At 55.7% G+C, this 24,687-nt stretch overlaps 1 protein-coding gene and 1 long non-coding RNA gene across 5 annotated transcripts; one reads left to right on the forward strand and one right to left on the reverse strand.

Moving 5' to 3' along the window:
- Positions 1–479: 479 nt before the first annotated feature.
- LOC119513890 lies at positions 480–10,149 on the reverse strand. 3 transcript variants are annotated; one of them, XR_005212713.1, is made up of 4 exons: positions 9,939–10,149; positions 9,548–9,720; positions 9,096–9,261; positions 480–4,086 (listed from the first exon to the last, which is right to left on the reverse strand). It is a non-coding gene; the product is annotated as an uncharacterized LOC119513890 (long non-coding RNA). The 3 variants fall into 3 exon arrangements; XR_005212711.1 differs by having other exon boundaries at positions 6,455–9,261; XR_005212712.1 differs by lacking the exon at positions 480–4,086 and having other exon boundaries at positions 7,935–9,261; positions 9,989–10,149.
- Positions 10,130–23,727, forward strand: LOC119513889 (cytochrome b561). Of its 2 annotated transcripts, none has more exons than XM_037809332.1 (6): positions 10,130–10,345; positions 18,689–18,906; positions 20,316–20,414; positions 20,698–20,801; positions 21,242–21,399; positions 21,663–23,727. In XM_037809332.1, the coding sequence occupies exons 2-6, from the start codon at positions 18,702–18,704 to the stop codon at positions 21,853–21,855; spliced, it is 759 nt and encodes a 252-aa protein (XP_037665260.1). In that variant the 5' UTR covers positions 10,130–10,345; positions 18,689–18,701; the 3' UTR covers positions 21,856–23,727. The 2 variants fall into 2 exon arrangements, with proteins under 2 accessions (XP_037665260.1, XP_037665261.1); XM_037809333.1 differs by lacking the exon at positions 10,130–10,345 and adding an exon at positions 17,878–18,305.
- Positions 23,728–24,687: the final 960 nt, after the last annotated feature.

The following is a 24,687-nucleotide window of genomic DNA, read 5'->3' on the forward strand; positions in this document are numbered from 1 at the left end:
AAACTTTTTTCTAATGCAGTTATACTGATTCACACTCCCTTCAGCAGTAGGAGATGCGCCACACCTTCACCAGCACTTAGTATTGTCTTACCTTTTAATTTTGGCCAATCTTGTTGCTGAGAGGTACATATTTTCTTATGTTTATGGGGCAACTGTGCTTCCTCTTCTGTGACAATCCTGTTTGTTTCCTTTGTCCATTTTTTTTTTAATGTGTCATTATCTTATTGATTTATGAGGGCTCTTTATATATTCTGGATAGTAATCCCCTTTCATTCAAATGTTTTGCAGGTATCATCCCCAGTTTGTGACTTGTCGTTTGAATTTTCGTGTGGTGTCCTTTTGACAAACAGAGGTCTTACTTGAAATGTAGTTGGGTTTATTTATCTCTCCTTTTATGGCTAGCTCTTCTTCACTCTCAGCAGTTTTCCTGGTCAGGGCCCCTGCCAGGCTACTGTTGAACCACCAGGCTCTGGAGTTAGTTTTTTTTTTTTTTTTTTTTTTTAACTCTTTCATGTCTCATTTTAGCTCTTCCCTCCAGCTTCATATCAAGTATACATTTGATGAGAGGTTTTTGCACCCTGTCTTTGGGATGGCAGGCCCCCAACTTCTAGGAAGCGGGGTGAAGGGAAAGGTGCATTTCTCCCTTCCAGGCCCAGGATGCAGTCCAGCTTCGCCATGGTTCCATCTCCCTGGCCAGGAGCTTCTGAGTAATCGCTGACTCATATTTGTCCTTTCCCTTATTGCCCAATCTTGCCTGGTCTTCATTAAAAATGTCTCCTCCTTCTCTTTCATTCACTCGTTCCTCCACACACTTTTACTAAGACCCACAAAGTGCAGGCCCTGTGTGCTGGGGTGAGCGGCAGCCGCCCAGCCTCTACAGTGCCCCCTTGGCCCCGCAAGTCCTGGGGGCAGATGTTTAAACAAGCAACTCCCGAGGGGCCATGCAGGGAGGTCCCTAACCTGGCCAGGGAGGGTCACTCAGGCTGGGCCCTGACAGGGGCGGTAGGAGTTCATCAGCCTGTGTGCTGGGAGACAAGCACGGGCAACAGGAAGATATTCTGACCGGAGGATGGCAGTGCCTAGACTCCAGGAGGGGCCGCGGAGACCGAGGGTGGTGGGTAGATGCTGGGGTGTCCAGGAAGCAGGGAGGGGGGGCGCCGAATGGATGGGGGTGAGGTGGGAGAGGAGCCCAGTGGGGAGCTGACCCCTATCACTGGGAGGGGGACATGCTAGAAGTAGGTTTGGGTGGTGGGGTGGGAATGGGGATGAGGGCAGGGGAGGCTGGCTGTTCCGCCTGGAGGGGTCTGCTGCTTTGCTGGGAGGAGTGGGTGACTGGGGGAGGGCAGCTCCTTGGGTCTGGACTCCCTCCTGTGGCCATGAGACCCTCTTCTCTTCTCTGCCTGTGCCTGCTGCTTCTCAGGCTGCTTCTGGACCTGGCACCCATCCTGAGAAACTTCCAGGACACAACCATGGGATTTGCATATTCATGCCTCACTGACTTTTTCCATATGAGTCTCTGGTGGTCCTTCCCGGGTGAGTGTGGGAGTGGCAGGTGACAGGACCACAGTGCATCCAGAATACCGCCCAAGAGCCCAGAAGACAGGCTCGGGGCCCAGGTCCTCCCGCAGGGCCCAGGCTCACTGATGGCCTTGCTCCGCATCCTGGCTGCATCTCCCCAGCCTCACCTGCCCCTCCTGAGCTCTGGCTGCTGGGCTGGGGGCTGGGCACACGGCAGCGCGTCAAAGTATTAGGCAGCGTCTATCAGGCCAGGCATGGTTCTAAGCACTGTGCATGTTTTAACTGACTTGAACCTCCTAGCAACTCTGTGAGTTAGATACTATTTGATTCCCATTTTATGGATGAGGAAACTAAGGCACAGAGCAGTTAGTAACCTGGCCAAAGTCACAGGACTGGCAAGAGGTGGAGCCAAACTGTGAATTCAGACAAGAGCCCCCGACTGAAAGGATCCACGATCAGTCGTCAGCTCGTGCCATGCGCTCCGGAACCCAATGCTCAACCCCTTGTGTCGTATTCTTTCGAGTTGGCGCATGCTTCATGTTGTTTGATCCCAGATCTTAAATGCATTTCTCCTGGTCTGGCCCCTGAAGTCAGTTCCCTCTGCTACTCCCCCACGTGGGCATGGACGGGACCCTTACCTGCCTCTCGCCCCGCATTTACCTTAGGTCCAGCTCCCCCAGTCTTCTTCCCAACACCCCTGAGTCCCTGCCCTCTCCTGAGGCCCATGGCCACTGCCCCCTCATTCTCGCCTGGACCCTCCTCTGAACCCCCTCAGTCCTCTCCCTCTAGCCCACTCTCCCAGGGCTGGAGCTCAGTGCTTCCTCACCGCAAGCCCTGCCCTGGCTGCTCATTGCGAGAAAACCCACGCTCCTGGGCATGAGGTCCAAAGTTCCTGCCGGGGTGGCCCCTGCTTCCACCAGCTCCCCGCTTCTTGCCCTATCTCCACGGGTTCCTCCATCAGAGCTTCCCGAGGGCCAGTTCGCTGCGGATCTGGCCCCTGATAAAGTGTTCAGCAGTCAGCAGTAATGAGAGGAAAACAAGAACTGTGTGTGTGTGTGTGTGTGTGTGTGTGTGTGTGTGAGTGTGTGCGCATGCCACTGTCTGTTTTGGTCAGAAAATCTTTTATTCCAAGAATCCTTCTTTCTCTTTCTCTAATTTTTTTTTTTTTTTTTTTTTTTTTTTGGTGGTAAACTAAAGAGTGTTTGCAACTCTAGTCAGATTCCATTTTTCCCTCTGAAAATCCAGTAGTCTGGGGAAGCCCACCCCCAGGCCATGTTCCTCCCTCTGGAATGCCCTTCCCTGCCCCAATGCCTGGCCAGTGCCCACCGTCCCTCAGGGCAGGCCTGTGCCCACTCTCTTCCCAAGCACCCACCCTCAGACCCCCACACGCCGGCCTGCCCGCAGCAGAGACCAGGCACACTCATGTGTGCATGGCCAGAGCTGGGCACGGCCCTGGCTGCACACGTACCGAGCAGGTTTGCCAAAAGCCCGAATGAGAACAAACGGTCCTGGCGGCCTTGCAGCAGGGGTGTGCGTGGGGTGAGAGGCCATGGCAGGGGGGTGCCTGGGCCGGGGCAGCTGAGCTGGGCTCTCCAGGCACTGCCTGGCCCCCTGTGCTGCCTGTGTTCTCCCACCTGAGGGTGCCGGGCACCAGTGCCCTTCCCCAACCATCTGACTTGGCACCCATCTGGTCCTGAAGTGCTGGCCCCTGCCCCTGTGCCCCTTACTCACAGTTTCCAGAGAGGGGCCAGGAAAGTTAATGAGATCACCTACCCCTGAAGTGCTGGAGGTTGTTTCCCAGAGGCCCAGGGAACCTCAGGCCAGGGAGGAAGATGGAGATGGAAGGGAGAGAATGAGAGGTGGGGTCAGAAAGAGACAAAACCAAGCCTGCAAACACAGGGGGCAGAGGAGAAGGGGAGGGGAGGGGAGCGGGAGGGAGCGTCATGGTCCAGGGGTCTCGGGCATCCGGCACCGGCTCCCTCTGGCCTGGGAAGAGGCACCTCCTGGGGGCTTCCAATACGGTCTTCATGGAGAGCCCAGAGCCCAGGAGGCTCAGTCCCAGGTCCACCAGGCAGCTTCCTGCCCTCAGCTGGCCTTGCCACCCCCACCTGCCTGCCCTTCGCTGACAGCCCTTCAGAAAACAAATTCACCGGGAGCAGTTGCGACAGTGCTGAGTTTTTAGTTACCTTGCAGTAGTTTGTTTTGGGAAGCATCTCTCGGGAGGCCTTCTATGCAGATGTCACACACGAAGGCCCAGGTGGAGGCCACCCCACATTGCCTGCTTGAGGGTGGGGTGCATGGGCTGACAGATGTGTGTAGAGGCCCAGGACCCTCATGGGAGGAGAGAATCTGAGACGAGACCCCTTCTAGGTTAGCAGACCTTCTCTGATGGGCAGCAGGCATGAAGGGCACCAGGGGCTTCTGAGAAGCCTCCCATGGAGGAGTCTGGATGGCACCCGGCTCTGCGGTGGACCCCACTGTCCAGGGGTGACTGGTGCCGGCCTTGCCCCCCTGGCATGGAGGGCAGTAAACAGCACAGGGCCACCAAAGGGCTTGGGGCTGGGCTACCTGGAATGGAACAATCACAGTTGCCTAAACAAGGAGGTGCATCTGGGTTTTGACTCCGAGATGAAGTGAAGCCACCAGGACTAGCCCTGGGGGTGCCTGGATTTATGAGATGAAGAGGGGCAGGGAAGGGGAGAGTCATCCTCCAGCTGGAGGAAAGCACACTCACGGCCATGTCTGTTTGGACCCAACACTGACCCTCGAGCTGTGAAGTGGGTGCACTGCACTGGGTTTGACGATGCCTTCAAACCTCCGGGTAGTAACTTTGCCTCTTGGTGGCCATAAGCCCTGGAACTGGCACTTGGGGAACATTTTTGGGTGCTGGAGCTTTGGGGCCAGGCCTGGGACTGAGCCTACCTAGACCTGCGCCACCTGCTGCTGACCCCTCCAGGAGCCTGACCCCTTGGGTCCCTGAAGAGTAGGAAGCACCGGCTCCCCCATAGGTGGCCCTGAGGCAGGCACAGATGATCAGCTTGAATCAGGGGGCACCAGCCGAGGTGCAGGATTCTGCCTGGCACCAGCCCACCCCTAGGGTCTCCGACCGGCTGGATTAGAGGGTGCAGCTTCTCAGGTGGGGGAGCCTCTGAGCTAAGGTCAAGGTGCCCTTCAAATCTAATCTGCTCTAAACAAGGACTGGCTGGCCTGATAGGAGCTCTCAGGGCCCGGGGCCAGGGCCAAAGTCGAGGGAAGCAGAAAGGATGGAGGCAGGCGAGGGGGCAGAGCAGGGTTAGCGAAACCTCCGACTCCGGACAATCCTGCTGCTGACTGGCCACGATCTTGGAAAAGTCACCCAGCCTCAGTGTCCTCCCTGGAAGCAGTGCCTCCTGCTGCCTCCCCCTTTCCGCTCCCCTGAGTTCAGCTGGGGCCGGTTCGGGGTGCAGGGAGGGGACCATGACACAGCGCAGCCGGGACTCTGCCTTCACCTTCGGTCAAGGCTGACCAAGGCACCCCCTGGGACATGCTCGGTGCTCCGCACCCATGCCTCAGGTGGCCCACCTCCTCTCGCCACCTCCTGGGATGCAGAGCTTGGCCGGGATCCGAGACGGGGTGTGGGGCCAGAGTTGGAACAGTTTCAGGAGCCAAGATGAAAACTCAGAGCTGTCACAGGCTTTGAACAAAGTGCAGGAGCCCCGGCCCATGGGTTTATGGCTGGTTTGTGGTGGTGATTAGATGGTGGCACTATCAGCAGCTCCTCCTCTTGTCCTCCAGGCTGCTGCCACTACCCAAGGCTCTGGCCACCCCTCACCCCAGGCCCCCCACCCCTTGCTCCTGCGCCTGGGAGGGCCTGGGTTCTCTTGCTGGTATTTGGTATTTGTTGACCGACTGACTGACTCAGGGAGAAAAGCAGGGAGTTGGGGCCTGAGGACAGACTGAGACACAAACTCCCAGCCAGGGCGGGGGCTTGGGCAGGCTGGGTCTTCAAGGCCTCCTGCTCAGGCCACACTACCAGCCACAGGGCAATCCTTCTGGAGGGAAGAGGGGAGCTTGGCGTGTCTGACTGCCCATGATCCAATATCTGGAATTCTCTAAAACATGTTGGGTGTGACCAGTGGTCAGACTCAACTACAGCTATGGGCAAGTGGACACTTCCTAGACACCCCCAGGGGCTGCTGGGGGTTCCCTCCTGCCCACTGCTCGTCTTCTACCTCTGCCCTAGTTACTGCTCCCAGCCCTGCTTTCCCCTCTGCATGCTCAGCTATGTCCTCCACCGCTGGAGGTGGCGTGGGAGAGTGCAGGGCAGAACGAGACAGTCGTGCACATGCCCGCCTCAGGCCTCTGCCCACGCTCTTCCCCTGGATCCCCCCGTGGCCTGCACCCCCACTGCTCTCTCCCCAGAGAACCTGCCGTGGCACCCCTCAACGATAGCCTTCCCTCCCGTGACACTCCACGCCCTTCCCTGCTTTATTTTCTTTGTAACACGTGTGGCTGCCGGCAGTTAGGGTTTGTGTGTGTGTGTGTGTGTGTGTGTGTGCATATGCACCTATGTTGTGTGTGTATATACATAGGTGTGTATGTACACATATCTGCATTGCTGTGGGTGCTGTCTGTGTCCTTGTTACGTGTCCCCCTCCCCCACTTCATGCGAGTTCTATGGAAGCAGGGACCTTTCCTGACATATCTGCTACTGTCTCTCCAGGGCCCAGGGTGCCCAATAAAGCTTTGTCAAAAAAAGGAAGGAGGGAAGTGAGAAAAGGGGGAAGGAAGGGAGAAAGGAGTAAGGAAGAAAAGAAAAAACAGACTTCCCCTGATCCCCCACCCCAACAGGGAGGCCAGGAAGTCTGCCCTTGAGCTAGTCCTTTCGTTGCCCCCACCCTGGCTGCCCGGTGCTCCCTGGCCGCCCACTGCACCCAGGCTGGACCCCACAGCTCACCCGTCCTGGGCGTTCCGGGGTCCAGCAGAGCTCATGGTTGGCCGGACCATCCTGATTCTCACTGCTTCTCACTCCATCCGGCCATGTGATCGGGGCTGTGGCAGGTCACTCTTGCTTGTCTAAGTCTTGCTTCCCAGGCTGCACCAGCCTTGAGGTCAACCAGGGCGGGTGACGACCCCCCAGCCACTGATGTCCCTCAGCCCCAGTCCATCCTCTTGCATCCTGGAGGACCCGGGCAACTCGCAGCCTTTGTTGGTGGCCCTGGGAACTCTGTGACTGTCCCTGCCTCACAGCTGCTCTGCCTGGATGCTCTGGCTGCTCTTGCCGTGGCTGCAGCTTTTGGGGCCACCTGCACGGCCCCAGAGCTGGGAGGTAGGTTTTCCTCCCTGCACGACTACAGTTCTCTTTTAAACTCCTCAGAAGCAGCTACATACTCTCAGATCCAGACTACTTTTCTTTTCAAGGAAGTTGGAGCAGGTTTCTCAGGGAGGGGGCCCTTGGATGACACCACCAGGGCTGAAGGCTAAGCTCACCCTGGAATACTGGTCTCGGTACGTGCCTTTCAAGGATCTGGCCTCTCCAGGGGCCTGCGTAGGCTTTGGTCCAGGCATGTTGGTTCCAGAAGCCCAGTGCTGACACCCCTGCTCCCCCAGGTCTAGAGAACGCTCATGTAGAAGCCCTGAACCCTGAGGGCAGAGCACCTGCTCTCCACCTCTGCCTTCCATCACCTTGCTCTTGCTCCTTTGGCTGTCCCTCCTTTGCCAGGAACTCGCCTCCTTCCCCTGCTGGTCTCCTTGCTGGCTTAGCTCCTGCTTCTATGTCACATGCCCCAGGAAACCTTCCCTCAGCCTCACAGCATCCTGGTTTCCTCTGTTCTAGAACGGATCCCACTGTAGGGCATGGACAGAATGGGCTAAGAGGCTCTCCACTGAGTCTCTTGTCTGGGTGCCCAGACTCGTGAGGCTGTGCCTGTCCATCATTACAGACCAAGGCCTTGCCCTGGGCCTGACACACAAGAAAAGCTTTTGTAAAGAAAGAATGAATAAATGATGTTTGCTTGCTTTTTCTCTCTGAATCTCACAACACCTTAGGATGGGGGACCCATCTCCCATGCCTTTTGTACCCTCTGCAGCCTGAGGTTAAGGCCTCTGCCTGAGGCAAGTGCTAAATAAGGGTCAGCTGGGTGACCACCTGACTGAGACTCATTGCCAGAGGGGGGACATGCTGGAAGGGGCCAGAACTGCCAGGGGTCCCTCTTCTTTCCTTCCCACACAGGAGCAAGGGTAGCATGGTCAGATAAAACACAGGACACCCAGGTAAGCTGGAATTTCAGGTAAACAATACATTTTCAGAATATTGAATGTACTATTTGAAACATACCTATACTAAAAAACTATTAAATTCAAATTTAGGCATCCTGTTTTTTTGTTGTTGCTTTTTTTTCCCTCTCTAAATCTGGCAACTGCAGCAAGGGAAGAAGTTTTGGCCAGGTGCTGGGTAGAGCTGCAGTCTAGTCTCCAGGTCTCTGTTTAGGTGGACATTCTGCTGTCTGCCTTGGTACCTGCTCTCTCTGCCTTCCCAGGGACAGCCCCGGGTGGCTGAGCAGCCCGCAGGGCTCCTGAACAGAGTGAGCTCAAGGTGCAGTTTCCCAGAGGTGCTGTCACCAGCACACCTTATCCAGGCTATCTCCTTTCCTCCCCAACCCCTGACCTCAAGCTACTATCTATACTGGACTGTCAGGGAAGGAGGTGATGAGGAGTTGAAGATGAGATTTGAAAGCCAAATGAAGATCTGGGGAAGAACATTCCAAGGAGAAGTGGGAGTGAACTTGGTGAGTTTGAGGAACATAAAGGCCAGAGTAGCTTTATGAGTGAGGCAAGGGAGGGGTTTCTACCTGCAAACAGGTTCAGCCTTTCAACTCCATCAGCCCTGGACCCCATCTTATCTCACCCGGGCGGGAAGTGGGGCTCCTTCCCTGCCCTTCCCTCTAGCTGGAGGAGCCGATGCTTCTCTCTGCTTCCAAGCCAGGAGTTTCAGCAGCAGGGAAGGGGGAGGGAGGGGATTCTGGCAGCAGGGGGCCCCTGGGGCCCTTGGTGCTTGACTGCAGTCTGGTGGGATCGCCTACTCTTTAATATGGGACTGCTGGAGCCATGAGCCCTTTGAGAGACATCACCAAAGCCGCCCCCGCAGGTCTCAGCACCATTATAAGCAAGCCCGTGAGAACACTGTGGGGGTGGGGGTGGGGGTGCTGCAGTGGAGGCCCTGGCAGGCTGCAGCAGGAGGCTCTCTCCTGTCTTTTGGGAGCTGCGGGATGCCCTGGACTGTAACCCGGCCACTCAGCACTCATTGGGTTCCCAGCCAGGCTGCTGTCGCCGGTCTGCCCAGCCCCTGCCCGACCTCCTCCTCCAAGCCCAAATGTCAGTCTGTTAGCATGCTAAGGAAGCTGCCTCTTACTTAGAAATGTCTGTACAGCTGGAAAAATATCCTAACAGAAATTGGAGAGTTTAAGCTTGGTCTCTGAGGGAGTGGCCCGGTCGTGTGTGCCCCACCAGAAGGTGTGCCCAGGGCAGCGAGCACCCTTGTGTGTCTTGCATGCCCTTGAGGCTATGCTCTCTAAGAAACAGGGTACCTGTTTGCCCACCTGGGGGGAAGCCCAGTGGTCTAAGTGGATCTAAGGGAGCAGATCTTTGACCCATCTGCCTCTCCAAACCCTGGTGCTGCCACGGCGGCTGGGGGAGCGGTCTCCCTCAGCTGCAGGCTGGGTTGTGTCTGCGGTGGTTTCTCCTCTCCAGAGTCTGGCCGGTGTCCTACAGGAAAGAACCCTTTGTTCTGATTTTGTAGGAAGTCTGGACTGGGCTCGTGATCTGCCCATGGTCTTTCCTCCGCAGGGCCTGTAGGGAGGTTGCGGTAGCGGCTGCCCCTACCTTGGCACGCTTCGCACTCAGCGGTTGGGGAAGGGGAGGTGGCGATGGCAAGGTCTAGGCCTTAACGAGAGGCTGGTGGGAGCGGGACTTATGCTTAGGCTGATCTGCCCGGGGTGGGAGTCTGCGGAGCCCCGCGTCTTGGGCGAAGGAGGGCAAAAAAGTCACCAACCTAGTGTGTGGAGGGGATGGGACGTACGAGGTTAAGCTCCACTCGCGGAAAATGGGAGGGTCCTCTGCCCCCAGGGCTCCGGGTGGTGCAGCTCGGGCCAAGGCCCGGGATGTGCCTGACACCTAGTGGCCTCCTGAGCTCGGGGCGGGGCGAGTGTAGGGCCGGGAAGAAGGCTGGAGGGAAGAAAGGGGGCACGTGGAGAGAGGAAATCAGGAGGCGCAGAGACAAGCAAGGGGAGGGCAGGAGGAGGCTCTTTCTTAACGCCCCCTCCCCACCCCGCTCCCCCGGCTCTTCTCCTCGCAGGGCAATCCCCCACGCTGGGCCGACGCCGGCCCCGCCCCAGCCCGGCGACCCCGGCAACCCCTCCCCAGCGGATGCCACTCGCCCCTACCCGGCTGCAGGGGCGAAAGTGGCCCGCGAGGGCCAGATTTCCAAGGTTACCCGAACTCGGGTGCAGAAGGCCGCGGATCTCGGTGGCCACGGTTTTCGCCCATCATTTGGGCTTCGGATCTGGCGGGACCTTTTCCGGAGTTGGGGCTGGGCCGTGGGGGTCCTCAGGGCCCCGTCCCTGGGGCGCAGGGACAACGGGGCACTTCCGGTCCCCGCGTGACCCGCGCCGCGCCGCCCGCCGCCCGGTCGCCATGGCGACGCCGTCGCGCCGAGGCCCGCGCGCGCTGCCTGGAGGCGGGCGGGGCTGGTGGAACCGGCAGGGCGGCCCGGGCGCGGCGCGGGGACACTGTACGGCTGGTCGACGGCGTCGCGCGGCGGAGACGAGCTCCGGGCCCGGCTCCTGGCCAGGTAGGCGCCGAGCGGGGGAAGGCGGCCGGGGGGAAGCCCGGCGGGGGCGGGCGGGGGGCCCAGGTGTGCCCGGGCCTGCCAGGGACGCGCCCGCGCGGGAACAGGCCAGGTTTCCCCTGCGCTCCCTGGTCGCTCCCCCTCAGCCGGACTCTCAGGTGTGGTTCTGCTTCCCCAGGCTCCGAGGGGTCCCTGAGCGAGGCGGGGAGATTTCAGGGCTTGTCCTGTTCCTTCCTGGGGTCTTCAGCCTTCTGCCCAGCCTCAGGGGTACACCTTGGCCCTGGGTCTGCCCCTGCTGCTGGGAGTCTCGCAGGGTGACGCCGACTTTAAATCTTAACAGGCCTACAGCTAATAGTTTGCCCCGTTCTACAACAACGTGGACGTGGATCAAGCCACATTTGCCACGACTGTCCTTTTTCTTTTTTTTTTTTTTAATTAGAGAAGTTGTGGGTTTGCAGAGCTATGCTGCATAACATACAGGATTCCCATATCCACCCTTTGTTAGCACCTTGTATTGGAGTGGAGCATTTGTTACAAGAGCACGTTTCTATAATTGTTCTAACTCTAGTCCACGGTTTAATTTAGGGTTTGCTATTGGTATAGTGTAGTTCCATGGATTTTTTAAAAAGTGTTTGTTGTGTTGCCATGTATACAATCCAACATATGTCCTCAGTGCTGTGTTGATTATGTTCCTGATGTTGTGATGGCTGTTCTTTTGAAACCAAAACAGGGACTGCTTTGCTGCTCTCTCTGACTCCTTCCCTGGTAGCAGGGGTGTGGGGTTGGAAAGGCCTGGCTAATATATCTGCCCCCCCCCCACTCCCCAGCCCCCTCCCTCCACTCCTCAGCCCCCCACCAGCTTCTTGGTGTGAGGGTGGGAGCTTCTGGCTGGGGAAGTCGTGACTTCATGGGTGGCCTTGGTGGACCCTGAGCCGTGGGTACAGCTGGTGGGAATGGAGCCACTGTTGGCGTATGCTGCTGCCTTTGACGCCTGGGGACAGTGGGGGCCTCTCTCTCTGCCTGCCCCTTCTCCCAGGGGACCACAGAGCTGAGGGCTCACAGGGGTCCTGGAGAACCCGACATGTCCTCAGAGGCTGGCTCTCCTCCCAAGTCTTTCTCCTTTCTGGTTGCCCCTCTCTTCTCATTCGTTCTACCTTGGCCAGGCTTTGAGGATTTTCTAAGACTCACTAAAAAACTTCGTTTTAGAATGCCTCTATTCTTAGCAGGTGAAAACAACAAAACACCTCTAGATGCTCTGATCTCTCCTGCGAAGTTGTACTGAGGGAGAGAATACTGCAATCTCCAACTTGTGTATGCTGAGGTGAACCCACACATGGAGGGCTGCGGCCACCCCACCCCCTCTGCAGCTTGTCCCACCACTTCCCTTGCTAGGACAGAGTGGATCAGAAGGCCTGATGGTCTAGCACGGGACATTAACCACCTCCCAAAGCATTGCTTCATTGTAAAAAAGCACTTCACTGTCTCATCAATTCATCAGTGAGTCTGGGAATATCACATTTCACAGATGAAAGGCAGGCTGGCCTTCACTTCCCAGCTCCAGTGCTGGGCTGATCATGGACAGAGGCCAGTATGGGTTTATTAGTGGGGGGTCGTGCTGTCTGCTGCCCTCTGGCTCTCTGTGGTCCCAAAACTCATGGGCCAGATTGGGTCTAACCCAGTCTGACATGTGACTCTTCCTGAGTCGCAATGAGGGCTAGATTAAGTGGGATAAATGTGGACCCATCAGGTAGATAGCAAACGCTCCCACTTACAGATGAAGAAACTGGCTCAGAGAGGGACAGGATTTACCCAGGAGCACAGGGTCAGACTTAGTGGAACCAGCTTTGAACTGCATCTCTCTGACCACATGACCGTGGCTACCTGGTGATTTTCATGGGCCCAAGGCACTTTTTTTTTTTTTTTAAATTAAATTCAGTTTTATTGAAATATATTCACATACCATACAATCATCCATGGTGTATAATCAGCTGTTCACAGTACCATCTTATAGTTGTGCATTCATCACCCCAAATGTTCAAATCTATTTTTGAAAATAGATAAAATAAAGGGAGTGTGATCCACAAGGTTTTCACAATTACCCCTTGTAATCTACATTATTATACAGTCGTCTTCAAGAGTCAAGGCTACTGGGTTGGAATTTGATAGTTTCAGGTATTTACTTCTAGCTATTCCAATACGTTAAAACCTAAGAGGTGTTATCTATATAGTGCATAAGAATGTCCACCAGAGTGACCTCTCGACTCCATTCGAAATCTCTCAGCCACTGAAGCTTTATTTCGTTTCATTTTGCATCCCCCTTTTGGTCAAGAAGATGTTCTCAATCCCACGATGCCGGGTCCAGATTCATCCGAGGCACTTTTAACTTCATGGGCCCCTTCCTCCAAAAAACAAAATGTGTATATATATTTTACAGCTGCACTGGTATTAAGACAAATATAACCCAGACTGGATTAAAAATGAAAACACTTTCTTTGACCCTAAAAGTTCAGTTTTTCCCCCTGATTGTAACAGAAATGAAAACATTTTTGTGGGTCCCTTCAGTCTCATGGCCCTGGCACCCCATCTCCCATGCAGTGGAGAGGCTGGCTCTGTGTCTGGCCCCAAGCCCTGCCTCCTCCTGGATGCTCTTGGGTGTGGGCTGCTAAGAGAGGCCCTCTCTGTCTAACAGCTCAGCCCTCATTCTGCCTTCTCTTTGATCACATTCTAGGACATTCTAGGACAATTGAGCTATTTCCCCCTCCCCTATCAAGAAAAGATCTGGCCTGCTACCTCCCTCCCTCCCTCCCTCTGGCAACAGTCGTTTCTAACCCGATTAAAACCCTGTTGTTAAGGGAGCTCTGGCCCAGCCAGGCTTCTTGCTTCCCTGCCCCTCCCTCCTACCTATTTCCAGGATGTACGACATGTTCTGTGTCTGGTCCCCCGTAATGAGATTAGGCCTGGCTGCCTTTTAGTCAAACACGGTGGGCTGGGGCAGGAGAGTGATGCTCAACGCACATGCAAGCCCTGAGGGTGGCTGCTGTCCCTGGTCGGTTGCATTAAGTGGAGTCTGACTGCAGGTGTTGTGTGTGTCTGTCTGTCTGCCACAGTCCAAGCTTCCAGAAGCTGCCAGAGATCTCTTGTCTCTCTCCTGGGGATGGGAAGGAGGGTGGCTGCCCCCTTGTTTCTAAGACTGGTCTGCTTGGCAGAGGAAACCTCAGGGTGGAGAGTGGCTGCATCCTGGCCCTTGAAGCTGCTGCCTGCAGTTCTGCTCTGGGAGCACACGAGGCCCAGGAAGAGCCAGTGTTCTGGGGCGCCCCCCGGTTAGGAAGGAAGGGTGATTGTGTCCCACTGTCCAGACTGGGACATGAGGACCTGTGATTCAAAGGCACTGGCTTCCTAGGGAGTGACTCAAACCATTCGAGGGTCTGCAAAGGCAGACTTGTTTGAGGGTGGGTCAGAGTCTGGGGTCACTGTGGTGTCCTCTGTAACCCCCTTGCACAGAGGTCAGCGATGATGTTGAACCGAGTAAGCTGTAGGGGAATCCTGTTGCTAAAGAACTCTTCAGGTCGGCTTCTGGAAGGCATGGAACCACTTGCTACTTTATCTTGTTTGTATAGGTCTGGAGTTTTTACTCTTAGGACTTGTTGGCCGAGGTCACTGTGGGAGAGCCCCAGGACTGCCTGCGCAGGGTGGGCTCCTTGCTTGGTGTCCGTTTTCCCGCCTCCCCGACACTTAGACTTATCGGTGTCACCTTCAGAGTGGAAGGGGGTGCGGGGAGGCAGCTTGGGCCTCGGGGTCCCAAAAGTGCTTCTTTACTCTGGCTTCCTCCCCATGCCCGGCTCCCTGTGGCTGCCATGGGCCAGTACAGCTACCTGTGGTGTGAACGGAAATGCAGATCTTGCAGGCAGTTCTCCCTCCACGACCCCTCCTCTCTGACCCGTCCTTTCACGTCCTGCTGCCATTTCTCCCGGGAGAGCATGTAGGGGCTCAGCAGTGCTCCGTGTCGGGGTGGCCCTGTGAGCACAGGACAGAGAGATGGGCGGGGAAACGTGAGAATGGGGATGGGGGCCGAGAGATGGGCCAGCCTTGGAGCCCTGCGTCAAAGCAACCCCTCAGGCCAGCGCCCATTCCGAGATCCCTGACTGGTGCCACAGTGCACATGAGGGGCTTAACTTCCACTCTTGAACCCTAGTTACTGGGACACTAGGAAGTGCAAAGCCAAAGTCAACAGGCAACTGATTCCTGACCCCTCCTAGCAGACAGTAAATGTATTACACTGGGGGGGACTGTGCTCAGTGTGTATGGTGGAAAGTGCTCTTGGGGTTGGGCAGACCTGGCTTAAATCCTTGCTTCCTGCACTTTAAAATCTGTGTCTGCTCTGCCACTTCTCTGTGAGCCCGTGGAGTGCAGGGACCAGGTCTTACCTGCATGGTTCCAGCAGTTAGCAGGTGCACAGCTTATGGAAGTGCCCAGTAAACACTTGTGCCAAACCACTGAGTTTGCATGCTGTTACCCTCCTTGGGCCTCTCGTTCCTCGTCCACTGAATTGGGATCATATTTATATCCTCCCAGGCTTACGGCAACAAGAGAATGGGCGAAGTGCCCGGTGCTGAGCAGGGCCTCAGTAGTTGTCAGGCCCCCACTCTCCCAACACACGCATGTGCCCTGCCCACCATCGGGGGATGCAGACAGCACCAGGGGCCTGACTTCCGGGGGAATTCAGATGTTAATGTCAAGTATCGAACACTGAAGCCACATGTTGTGTTGTTTGTCCCACGCAGAGAACCTCCCTCTGATTCCTGCCTGTCTCCTTCAGAGGCCAGTGGGAAGGAGGCAGCCGGGCTGAGTGCCTCACCACAGGGTCGCTCGAGAGCTGAGGGGGATGGCCCCTTCGCCCTCTGAGCCCAGATCCCTCCTTGTACTCCACTTGGCATAAGTCAATGGGAAAGCGATGTTCCTTCTGTCCTTCCTGATTCAGAGCTAATCAGATTCTGGCTGAGCTCTGGGCTATTTGGGGATGAATCTAATAAAGGAGGGCAGCAACCTGCAAAGCAGGATGGAGACTGAGTGACCGCGGACAGCATTTGTCTGCCCAATACATTCCTCCTGCTGAGTGTGGGCGGGTTGTAGACACCCAGGGACGCCCAAAGCAGAGTTGAGGCCTGGTTCCTGCCCCCTGGCGTGTGCCGTGTGCTTCAGCAGAGAAATACAGAGACCCGCCTGGGTCAGATCACCCAAAAGGTGAGTGCCTCAGGGCACCGAGGAGAGTGCCAGTGCTGGGCCCTGGGGACAGTGATGAGCGAAATGGGGAGGAGGGTGGGGGCATGCATTTCGGGGAGCATGAGGGTGGGGGCTGAAGTGCAGGGGACTATAGTAAGTTGGAATGAAGTCCTGATTCTTGCGACAACATGGATGGACCTTGAAAATATGCTGAGTGAAATAAGCCAGACACGGAAGGACAAAGAGGATATGATCTCATTTATACAAAATATCTAGAATAAGCAAAATCAAAGAGACAAAAAGTAGAATTAGAGGTTATCAGGGGCTGTGGGGAGAGGGAATGGGGAGTTACTGCTTAATGGGTACAGAGTTTCTGTTGGGGCTGATAGGGATTTTGGAGATAGGGAGTGGTGATGGTTGTACAAAAGTGTGGATGTAATTAATGTCGCTGAATCATACACTTAAGATGGTTAATATGGCAAGTTTTATGTTATATATATATTAACACAATTTTTAAAAAATGTGTGGTTATCACTGTCAGGGAATAGTGAGAGTCTCCTGTGAGTAGGCTTGGTAAGAAAATGGTGAGGGCTTCAGATGGAAAATGCATAAGGATCACATCCAGGGTTTGCCTTCCACCTGGCAGGGAGTAGGGGCTGAGTTTGTCCCCGGAGTGTCCAGCAGGTTGAAGAGGTTAGCGACTGGAGGGGAAGAGGCCAGAGGGGAGGCTGTTGCAGTGGCCCCGGGGAGAAATTACATGCTTGGAGCTGTATGGTGGTGAGGCAGATGCCCAGAGGAAGTGACCTGGAGGGAATCTTGGAGAGAACCTGGGATTTGCGGCCCTGGGGAGGTGCCCAGGTGTGAGCCCTGGAGACTTGGAGAAGGGTCAGGAGAGGACTTGGCTGATGGGGAGGTGAGTTTGACTCCGGGTGTGCTGAGTTTGACGTGTTGCTGGGGTATTCAGGTAGGGATGTACTGTGGACAGTTAGAAATGGGGTTTGAATTTGAGGGAGGGGACAGAACTGGAACTAGATTCTCCCATGTAGAGGTGACAGGTAAGGTCAGAGGCAAGAGTTCCAGAAGTGGGGGTTCAGTGTCAGTCAGGGCTTCCGGAAACATGTTCTCATCGTCGTGGGAATGCGGATCGGGGCTGTGTTTCTGGAAGATGATCTGGCAGAATGTATCAAAAACCTAAAAAAGAGCACAGCTCTTACCTAAGGATTCCACATTTCAGTTTAGGAATTAATTAAACAGAAGTATAAAGATTATCACACAGTTTTATTTATTTAGGTAGAAATTGGAAGCTAGCTAAATGTTTACAACTGGGGATTAGGGGATTAGTTAAAATGTGGAACTGTACAGTGCAATACTGTGAAGTTATTAAAATGAGGTTATTATAGATGAGGTAGAAGAGATATGCATGATATCATGATGTTCAGGTGGAAAAATGATATGATCCTGTTTTTATAAAGGAATGTGTATATATATTTCTAGGGAAAAAATGGATGTAAGGATATAGATCAAAATGTCGATCATGTGTAATATTTTCCCACCTGTATTTTACCACAGGGAGCATGTATTACTTAAATCCTTTTTTTTGTTGTTTTAAATGGTGGGCGCTGCCAGCATTGTCAGAGGTGGAAGGGCAGATCGGGGATAAAGGCAGAGCCCACCCACGGGAGGCAGCTGAGAGACAGCTCTCAACACTGTAGGTGGAGCACGTGCCAGGTGCTAGAGGGGGCACCAGAGAGAATTTTAGCGCAGATGTCTCTGGGTCAGGCTCACTTCATTTTCTCTGCTGATAACGAAGCTGATGCCCAGCAGGGTTTGCGTCCTTTCCATTGTTGCTGTCGGCCAGGGCAGTGTCCCTGGGTGGGAGACGGGCTGCCCTGGAGGGGGCTTGCCAGGCTGCTGGGGATGGGGGTGGGTGGAGGAGGCTCTGCAGCCTTGTTGGAGGGCAAGTTGACGAGCTGGGGCAGCAGTGCCTTTGGGTGCCGCCAGCCGCCGCAGGGCCCAAGGCAAAGCAGAAGGAGGCCCTGCTTGTTTGTCTTTGAAGCTGCCCCTCCTGCCCCTTCTCCTCCCCAAGCCCTGGCTGCCCACGCGGGCCTGTCACTGTCCCCAAGGGAACAACAGAGAGAACAATGAGAGGGCCGTGAAGATGGGTCTGGGCAGGGGTCACCCGGGGGTGTGGGGTGCGGGCGAGGCCAGGGCAGGAGCTGCTGCCACGCTGAGGGTGAGCCGGGGATGGGGGCGAGGGGGCCTGGCAGTGGGGCTGGGAAGTGCACACTCTGGGCTCACCCCCAGCCTCTAGAACTTCTTTGAACCCCTGTTTTCTTATCTGTCATATGGAAATAGTAACATCCCTGCTTTATTCTCCTTTATGGGATTGTTATGACTTAGATAATGTGCATGGAAACACTTTATGAACTTCAGCAGCGAGGCCTTAGTCTTTGTAGGCCTCACTTCTTGGTGCCTCAGTTTTGGACAGCGGGTTTCTAACCTGCCCTAGGTTTGTAGGGGGAGAAGAGGCAAGAAAGGAAGGAAGTTGCTTGGCTGCCCCATCCCTGGGTCCTTCGGGCAGAGTGGGGTGGGTGCAGGCTTGCTGGAGAGGCCCGGCCCTCCTGGGATGTGCTGTCCCCCGCAGCCGGGTCCTTCTTGCCTCCAGTTTGGAACTTCCCCGGGGTGGGGGACGAGCCTTCCATTTCTCACCCAGATGTGCTTTGTGATCCACCTGGAGAAAAACGTGAGTAACCGTGTACCTTCAAGAATTTGCTGATGTCCCTGAATTTACCTTTAAACCCCACCCGAGGAAACCTGGGGCCTCGTGAAACAGAAAATAAAGACCAAAGACCAGGCTCTGTCTCCTCCTGCTGCCAGAATCTGGAGTCTCTTTCTGGCCCCTCATGGCACAGGAGAGGGGCTTGCCGGAGCCAGGCGGAGGGCCCTGCCTCTGAGCTGCTCCCGAGATGTGGGGCCCTGCCGCAGGGTGGGGGACAGGGGTCTTGGAGGTGGGCAGTGAGAGTCTGGGATGCGGAGGGCGGCACTGGAGGGTGGGGGTGGGGGGTTGGGGAGCTGCCTGGCTTGGCGGCTGGGGCTGCTGCCCTGAGCTCTGCTTGTCTCCCTCAGCCGCCGCCTCAGCATGGAGAGCGCAGCCAGCATGCCGTCCACCCCCAGAGCGCTGCCCTACTATGTGGCCTTCTCCCAGCTGCTGGGTCTGACCGTGGTGGCCATGACAGGCGTGTGGCTTGGCCTGTACCGAGGGGGCATTGCCTGGGAGAGCGCCCTGCAGTTCAACGTGCACCCCCTGTGCATGGTCCTAGGCCTGGTGTTCCTGCAGGGAGATGGTGAGTCTGCCATGGCTGGGCCAGCCCCAGGGCCCCTCCTGTGGCTATGGCTTCTGGTGTCCCTGAGAGATGCAGATTTGTAGGGATCCCCCCCCCACCGCCCCCAAGTTCTCTTCTGGTTATACAGATCTAAGAGTCTAGGAAAGACAGAGCAGGAAGAGCCCGGGCAACTGGGAGCCCAACTCAGGGGCCCTGAGGCTGGTGGGTGGTAACCCCTTTCCCAGCTTGTCCTGGCACTTTCATCTCTTGCTGCGCGAGGAGCAGCCACGGGAGTGGGTGCTGTAGAGCTGGGTGCCGTGCACCAGGCCGGGAGATGAGGCGTCTTCTTCAGTGCTTGAGATAGGCAAAAAAATGTGTGTGCGAGCGTGAGTGTGCATGAGTGTGTATGTATGAGTGTATGTGTATGAGTGTATGTGTGCGCAAGAGTGTGCGTGTGTGCAAGTGTAAGTGTATATGTGTGTGTGTGCATGTATGTGCGAGCATGTGTGATTTTGTGAGCGTGTGTATGTGTGAATGTGTGCATGTGTGAGCGTGTGTGTGAATGTGTGCATGTGTGAGTGTGTGTGTGAGTGTGCATGTATGTGTGAGTGTGTGTGTGTGTGTGTGTGTGAGTGCGGGGTGGCCTGGGGGTGGGGATGTTGGGCCCGGCAGAGCTGGACCCCTGGATGGGAAAGGAGAGGAGGGGGCAGTGCTCGGCTTGGCCCTGCCTCAGGCCACGGGGGCCGTGACCCTCTCCTAGTAACAAGGAAGCTGGATCTAGATCTTCCTAGAGGTGGCCCTGGCCACAGCCACCCCTTCAGCAGCAGAACCCTAAGAGGCAGTCAGCACATGATGTGGCCCTGCAGCCTCAGCCCAGATGAGGGGTGACCGGGCTGGGTGACAGGGTTCTGCTTTGGGAAGCAGAGGTTTTGCACCCAGAGAGCTGGCTCACTGAAAGGGAGTTTCTGACTGGGCTTCAATACTGGACTATTTGAGAACCAACATGGCTAAAAGGTGAATTAGAAGCTCAGTGGCTCCTCAGAGTGACTGCGCCATGAAGCTGAGACACAGTCTGGACTACCCGGGGCCCCTGCTCCAGGGGAGGGTGGGCACGGGGTTCTCTCCTGGGCCTGGCAGCTGCTCTAGGGACGCACTGTCTAGAGCCCCTTGCCTTTGCTGCCCGCTGTGGAGCCAGGAGGTGTGGGTTCGGCCTCCGTGGGTTAAGCCTCAGGGGTTCTAGGGCACCCACGGCTAAAGTGCAGCCCCGAAGGCTGGGAGATGCTGAGGCCCCTACCCGCCCTGTGGAGCCTCGTTCTCTCTTCCGCCTCCCGTGGCCGGGACCCCATCAGCCAAGGTGCGTTTCCTGGCTGCTGGTGGCAGGAAGGCCTTGCGCTCGGGGATGCCACTGTTTCCTCTCTTGTTTCCCTAAGCCCTGCTGGTCTACCGTGTCTTCAGGAACGAGGCCAAACGCACAACCAAGGTCCTGCATGGGCTCCTGCACATCTTTGCATTTGTCATTGCCCTGGTGGGTGAGTTCCTGGGCACAGTCTTCCCGGTCTCCCAGCTTCCAGTTCAGACTCGGGGAGGGGAGGCTTTACGTGTGCAGATGCCCAGTTCCCTCCTCCAGTGCTGCTATGGTCCCTGTCCCCCAACCCTTCCAGGCATCCCAGGCAGGGGCACCAGGTACAGGTACCCATGCAGCTGGGACGTGAGCCCAGAAGTTCCAGCTAGTCTGGTTTCCCTTGGTCACTATACCCCTCCCTTTTCCATGCCCAACCCTGTCCTCGCATGTCCTCACCCTCCCCTGGCCAGGCTTGGTGGCCGTGTTCGACTACCATAAGAAGAAGGGCTACGCTGACTTGTACAGCCTGCACAGCTGGTGTGGGACCCTCGTCTTCATCCTTTACCTTGTGCAGGTGAGTCCCCCGGCCCCACAGGTCCCTGGCCACCAAAAAGGGGTGGGGGAGGTGTGTGGGAGGAAGGGGAAGCAGGGAGAACACCCAAAGGTGAAAGAGTTGTTTTAGTTCAGTTGGGTGCTGCCTTCACATCCTGAAGCGGGTACAGACCTAGGATTCTACAGGCAGGGGGCCTCAGTCCCAGGCCAGCTTCCTGGTGGCTGACACGGCCCACGTGCCTGGCTGTCTGCCCAGCTTTCCAAGTGTACAAGTGTGAGGAGCTGAGATAAGGCCTCAGGCATTCGGGGGTCAGGACCCCTTTTCCCTCCGTGCCTAGTGCCTCCCCCTTCACTGTGGCGACGAGGGGGTGCACAGTTCTCGCTTGGCTGCTCCAAGTGGTGGCCGGCTGGGTGCTGCCAGCCTTGCTCAGCCCCCAGCACCCGCCTCTCCTTTTCTTCTAGTGGCTTGTGGGCTTCAGCTTCTTCCTGTTCCCGGGCGCATCCTTTTCTCTGCGGAACCGCTACCGCCCTCAGCACATCTTCTTTGGTGCCACCATCTTTCTCCTCTCTGTGGGCACAGCCCTGCTAGGCCTGAAGGAGGCGCTGCTGTTTAAACTTGGGTGAGTGCCCCATGACATGAGAGGGCAGTGGGCACAGTTGCCTGCAAAGACTGCACCCTGCCCTCTGCTTCCCCGGGCAAAAGCTTTGCGAACCTGCTTTTAGCTAAGTCAGATAAGCAGGAAGCTTTGCTTTTTCTGTCTGGGTGGGGGACAGAAGGGGTTGGTGTTGGAAGGCTCATGGCATCTTTCTGGCCCAGTGTGTGAATGGCATTTGGCCCAAATGGGACCCCTTGGGTGGCTTCTCCCTTCCATCTGACCCGTAGGACCAAGTACAGCACGTTCGAGCCTGAGGGAGTCCTGGCCAACGTGCTGGGCTTGCTGCTGGTCAGCTTCGCCGTGGCTGTGCTCTACATCTTGACCCGCACCGACTGGAAGCGGCCGCCCCAGGCCGAGGAACAGGCTCTCTCCATGGACTTCAAGACGCTGACGGAGGCAGACAGCCCCAGCTCCCAGTGACGGCTGGTCTCGTCCTACGGGGAGGGGGCTGGGAGTGGTGGGCTCCCAGTTCTCTGGGGGTAATGCTGTGTCCCTTTTTGCCCACTCCCTGCTGAGGTCGACTGTCTTCAAGATCAGGCTCCTGGGTGAGGGGCTTGTGCAGAGTGGGTGGGGAGTGTGGGTGCAGCTGGTCTATTTAGTGCTTTCTGGGGTTTAGGGCTCGTTCTCCTCTGCTCTCCCTTCCTCTGCTGCTTTACGATAGTCCTATTAGTCATGCATAGGCCCCGTGCCCCTGATGTCCCCTCAAACAGAGAAGGCTTCGGGTAGGGTTTGGGTGGTAAGCCCTGGTTGCAGAGCGGATCCTAAAGGAGAGGGAGAGTGGCTCTACCCCAGCACTGGGTGCCTGTCGGGAGACACTGCAGGGCCTCAGGGCCAAGCCCAGAAAAGCCAGACTGCTCTTTGTGTAAACACTGAATTCAAACCAGAAGTCCAGCTAGCCTGAGCAGCATGTGGTGTAAATGGCCCCGGTCTTTGGCAGTGGGAGCAAGTGATATGATGTGTTAAATATGCTGGTGTTCAGAGCAGGGCTCCCCAGGAGAGGGGAGGGACTCGCCCCTGGGACGCACTGGGAAGGGGCTTTGGCCCAGCTGCTGCCTGCAGCCCTCCCTTTTCCTTAACCCTTCAGCCCCAGGATAACTCTGCTGGGAGAGGGGATAGACGCACATGGCTGCAGACAAATTTTCCCTGCGTCTGGGGCAGCCTAAAGAAGAGGAAGGGTGTGATTTCAGGAAGACGGTCTCGGGCAGCGGGGCATGCTTTTCTCATTCCTGCAGGGGTTACGTTCCCTGGAGCGCGGAGGGCCGAGCTCCTGCCCCCGCCTCCATGCTGCCCAGTCCTGGTTTTTGACTCACAAGCTTTTTTTTTAAAGTGAAAAGCAGCTGTTGTTGTCTCCTTTGATGGGAAGGGCAGGGGCTGCTTGCTGACTCCTGCTTGAGTGCCTGCCTCTGTTCTGGAAGATAAGCCTTCCTCTCTTACCTGGTGCCCGTCTTTGGAGGAAGTTAGGACTGAGTCTAAATTGGATTAATCCCTGGGGAGTCTGGACTTCCCCTGCCCCCATAAAGTGTGTCTGCTGTTAGCTGAGTCACTGTTTGGCTTCAGTCTAGAAATAATGTGATTAGAGCATCGACCTTGTGCATCTGGGACTGGGAGAATGGCTCTCTCCTTGTTTTCTTCATTTTCTGGGTTTTGAGAAGCATCACAGTTTGAGACAGACAAAAACATTAAGTTTTCTTAAATGAAATTAATGAAATCCCCAAATGTGACTACTCTACTGTTAACAGTTGCCTTTTCCACACCCCAATGCTGCCCTGGAGAAATGGGCTTCGCTGGTGCTCCAATTTCCAATCACCAGCCCTCCCCGCGGTCCTGCCTCGGGCGATGCTTCTTAGAGCAGGTGGCAGTGGTTCAACCCCTCCCCCCAGCAGGACTCTCCCCATGTCCCCCAGCTGGCCCTGGATGGTGGTCTCTGCGCCCGCTTTCGATTGTATGCTCTGCAAGGGAGGGATTCTGTCAATTCTTTGGTCACCTGGTATACACTTGTACAATCCGACGTTTACGTGTGGAGAAACTCCACCTTAGACAAACTGCCAAAGTACAATTGTGGATCACCCTTGCCAGCATGCCACATCGCGAAATGGAACCTTAGATGAGGCACTACAAGTCTTCAACTGGTCTTTTTTCCAAAGTGTATGTTGGATGAATAAGGAGTCAAAGAAGGTTCCCAAAAGGTGGGCCCCTAGTGGTTTATTTTGCCTGTGGTCAACCTTCTGTGGAGTATACAATGTATTGTTGATGCAACAAATGATTCAATAAATGTCTACAGCAAACCTCTCATCTGTTATCTCCATTTACTGTGGCAATAAAAGGAGCCAGGGCATTTAGCAGAATCAGATATATGATGTCAGTTTTATGAGGAATGGGAGAAATTAAATAGCTGCAGGCTGGGTAGAGAGGTAAAGTGGTTAATGACATTTGCTGTGACCCAGGGACCCCGTGGCTGTCCTGTCTCTGGCCTAGTGGAGGCGGCTCTTTGACTCTTCGGTGGCCAGAGGAAGCCTCTCAGTCCACAGAGAATGGTCTGGAGGGCGCAGCTGCAAGAACCTGATAAGGCTCTTGGCAAGAAGTTCCCCCAGTATTCAGTTGACCTTTTTCCTTTTTAAATGTCTTTTTGTTCCTTGCCCAGAGGAGGAAAGCTTTTGGAACATACTGATTCCACTTCAGGTGAATTCCTGTGGCTCAGAGGGGAGATGCGTTTATGGTAAATCCGGGTGGGATCTCGAGGCTGCTTGATGCAGTGTGTGCTCCTGAAGGGCACCCTCACTTAAGACTTACCAGGGGAGCTCACTATTTTAAGGGACTTTTTAGCAAATCTTATAAGGTAATCCTTCTGTAACACGGTAATATTAGGAACATGAATTCCTAATATTTGTTTAAACTTTATTTCTGCCCTGTATCTGATTTCTAACGTGCATGAGCACGAGTTTGCTCGGTCTTTCCTTGCAGCTGTAGCGCCTCCCTCCTGAGTCCCGGCTGCTCTGCAGAACTTCACTTGCTTAAAAGCAACCAGGGCACCCGGCTTGGTCCCTGGCCCAAGCTGCTTTCTCAATCAAGAACAGGACTGACTCTTGGTGTGGGGCAGAGGCGTCTAGACCCTGTTAATGTGCGACTCACTTCCGGTTTCGGTGCTGGCCTCTGAATCTTCTGGGTCACTGCGCAGGTGTTTGTGAACATTCACATGATCCCGGGCACTGGAGGGTGCCTGCCTCCCCCCCTCCAGAGGGCCACTCCTTCACC

The sequence above is a fragment of the Choloepus didactylus genome, chromosome 18 (genome assembly GCF_015220235.1).
Source record: "Choloepus didactylus isolate mChoDid1 chromosome 18, mChoDid1.pri, whole genome shotgun sequence".
Taxonomy (NCBI): Eukaryota; Metazoa; Chordata; class Mammalia; order Pilosa; family Megalonychidae; genus Choloepus; species Choloepus didactylus.

What these genes read in the sequence shown, in the direction of transcription:
- LOC119513889 (XM_037809332.1), top strand. Translation starts at nt 18,702, where the DNA reads ATGGAGAGCGCAGCCAGCATGCCGTCCACCCCCAGAGCGCTGCCCTAC. An exon ending in ATTTGTCATTGCCCTGGTGG is followed by an intron (nt 20,415 to 20,697) that starts GTGAGTTCCTGG and finishes TCCCCTGGCCAG; the next exon opens with GCTTGGTGGCCGTGTTCGAC. An exon ending in GCGCTGCTGTTTAAACTTGG is followed by an intron (nt 21,400 to 21,662) that starts GTGAGTGCCCCA and finishes TCTGACCCGTAG; the next exon opens with GACCAAGTACAGCACGTTCG.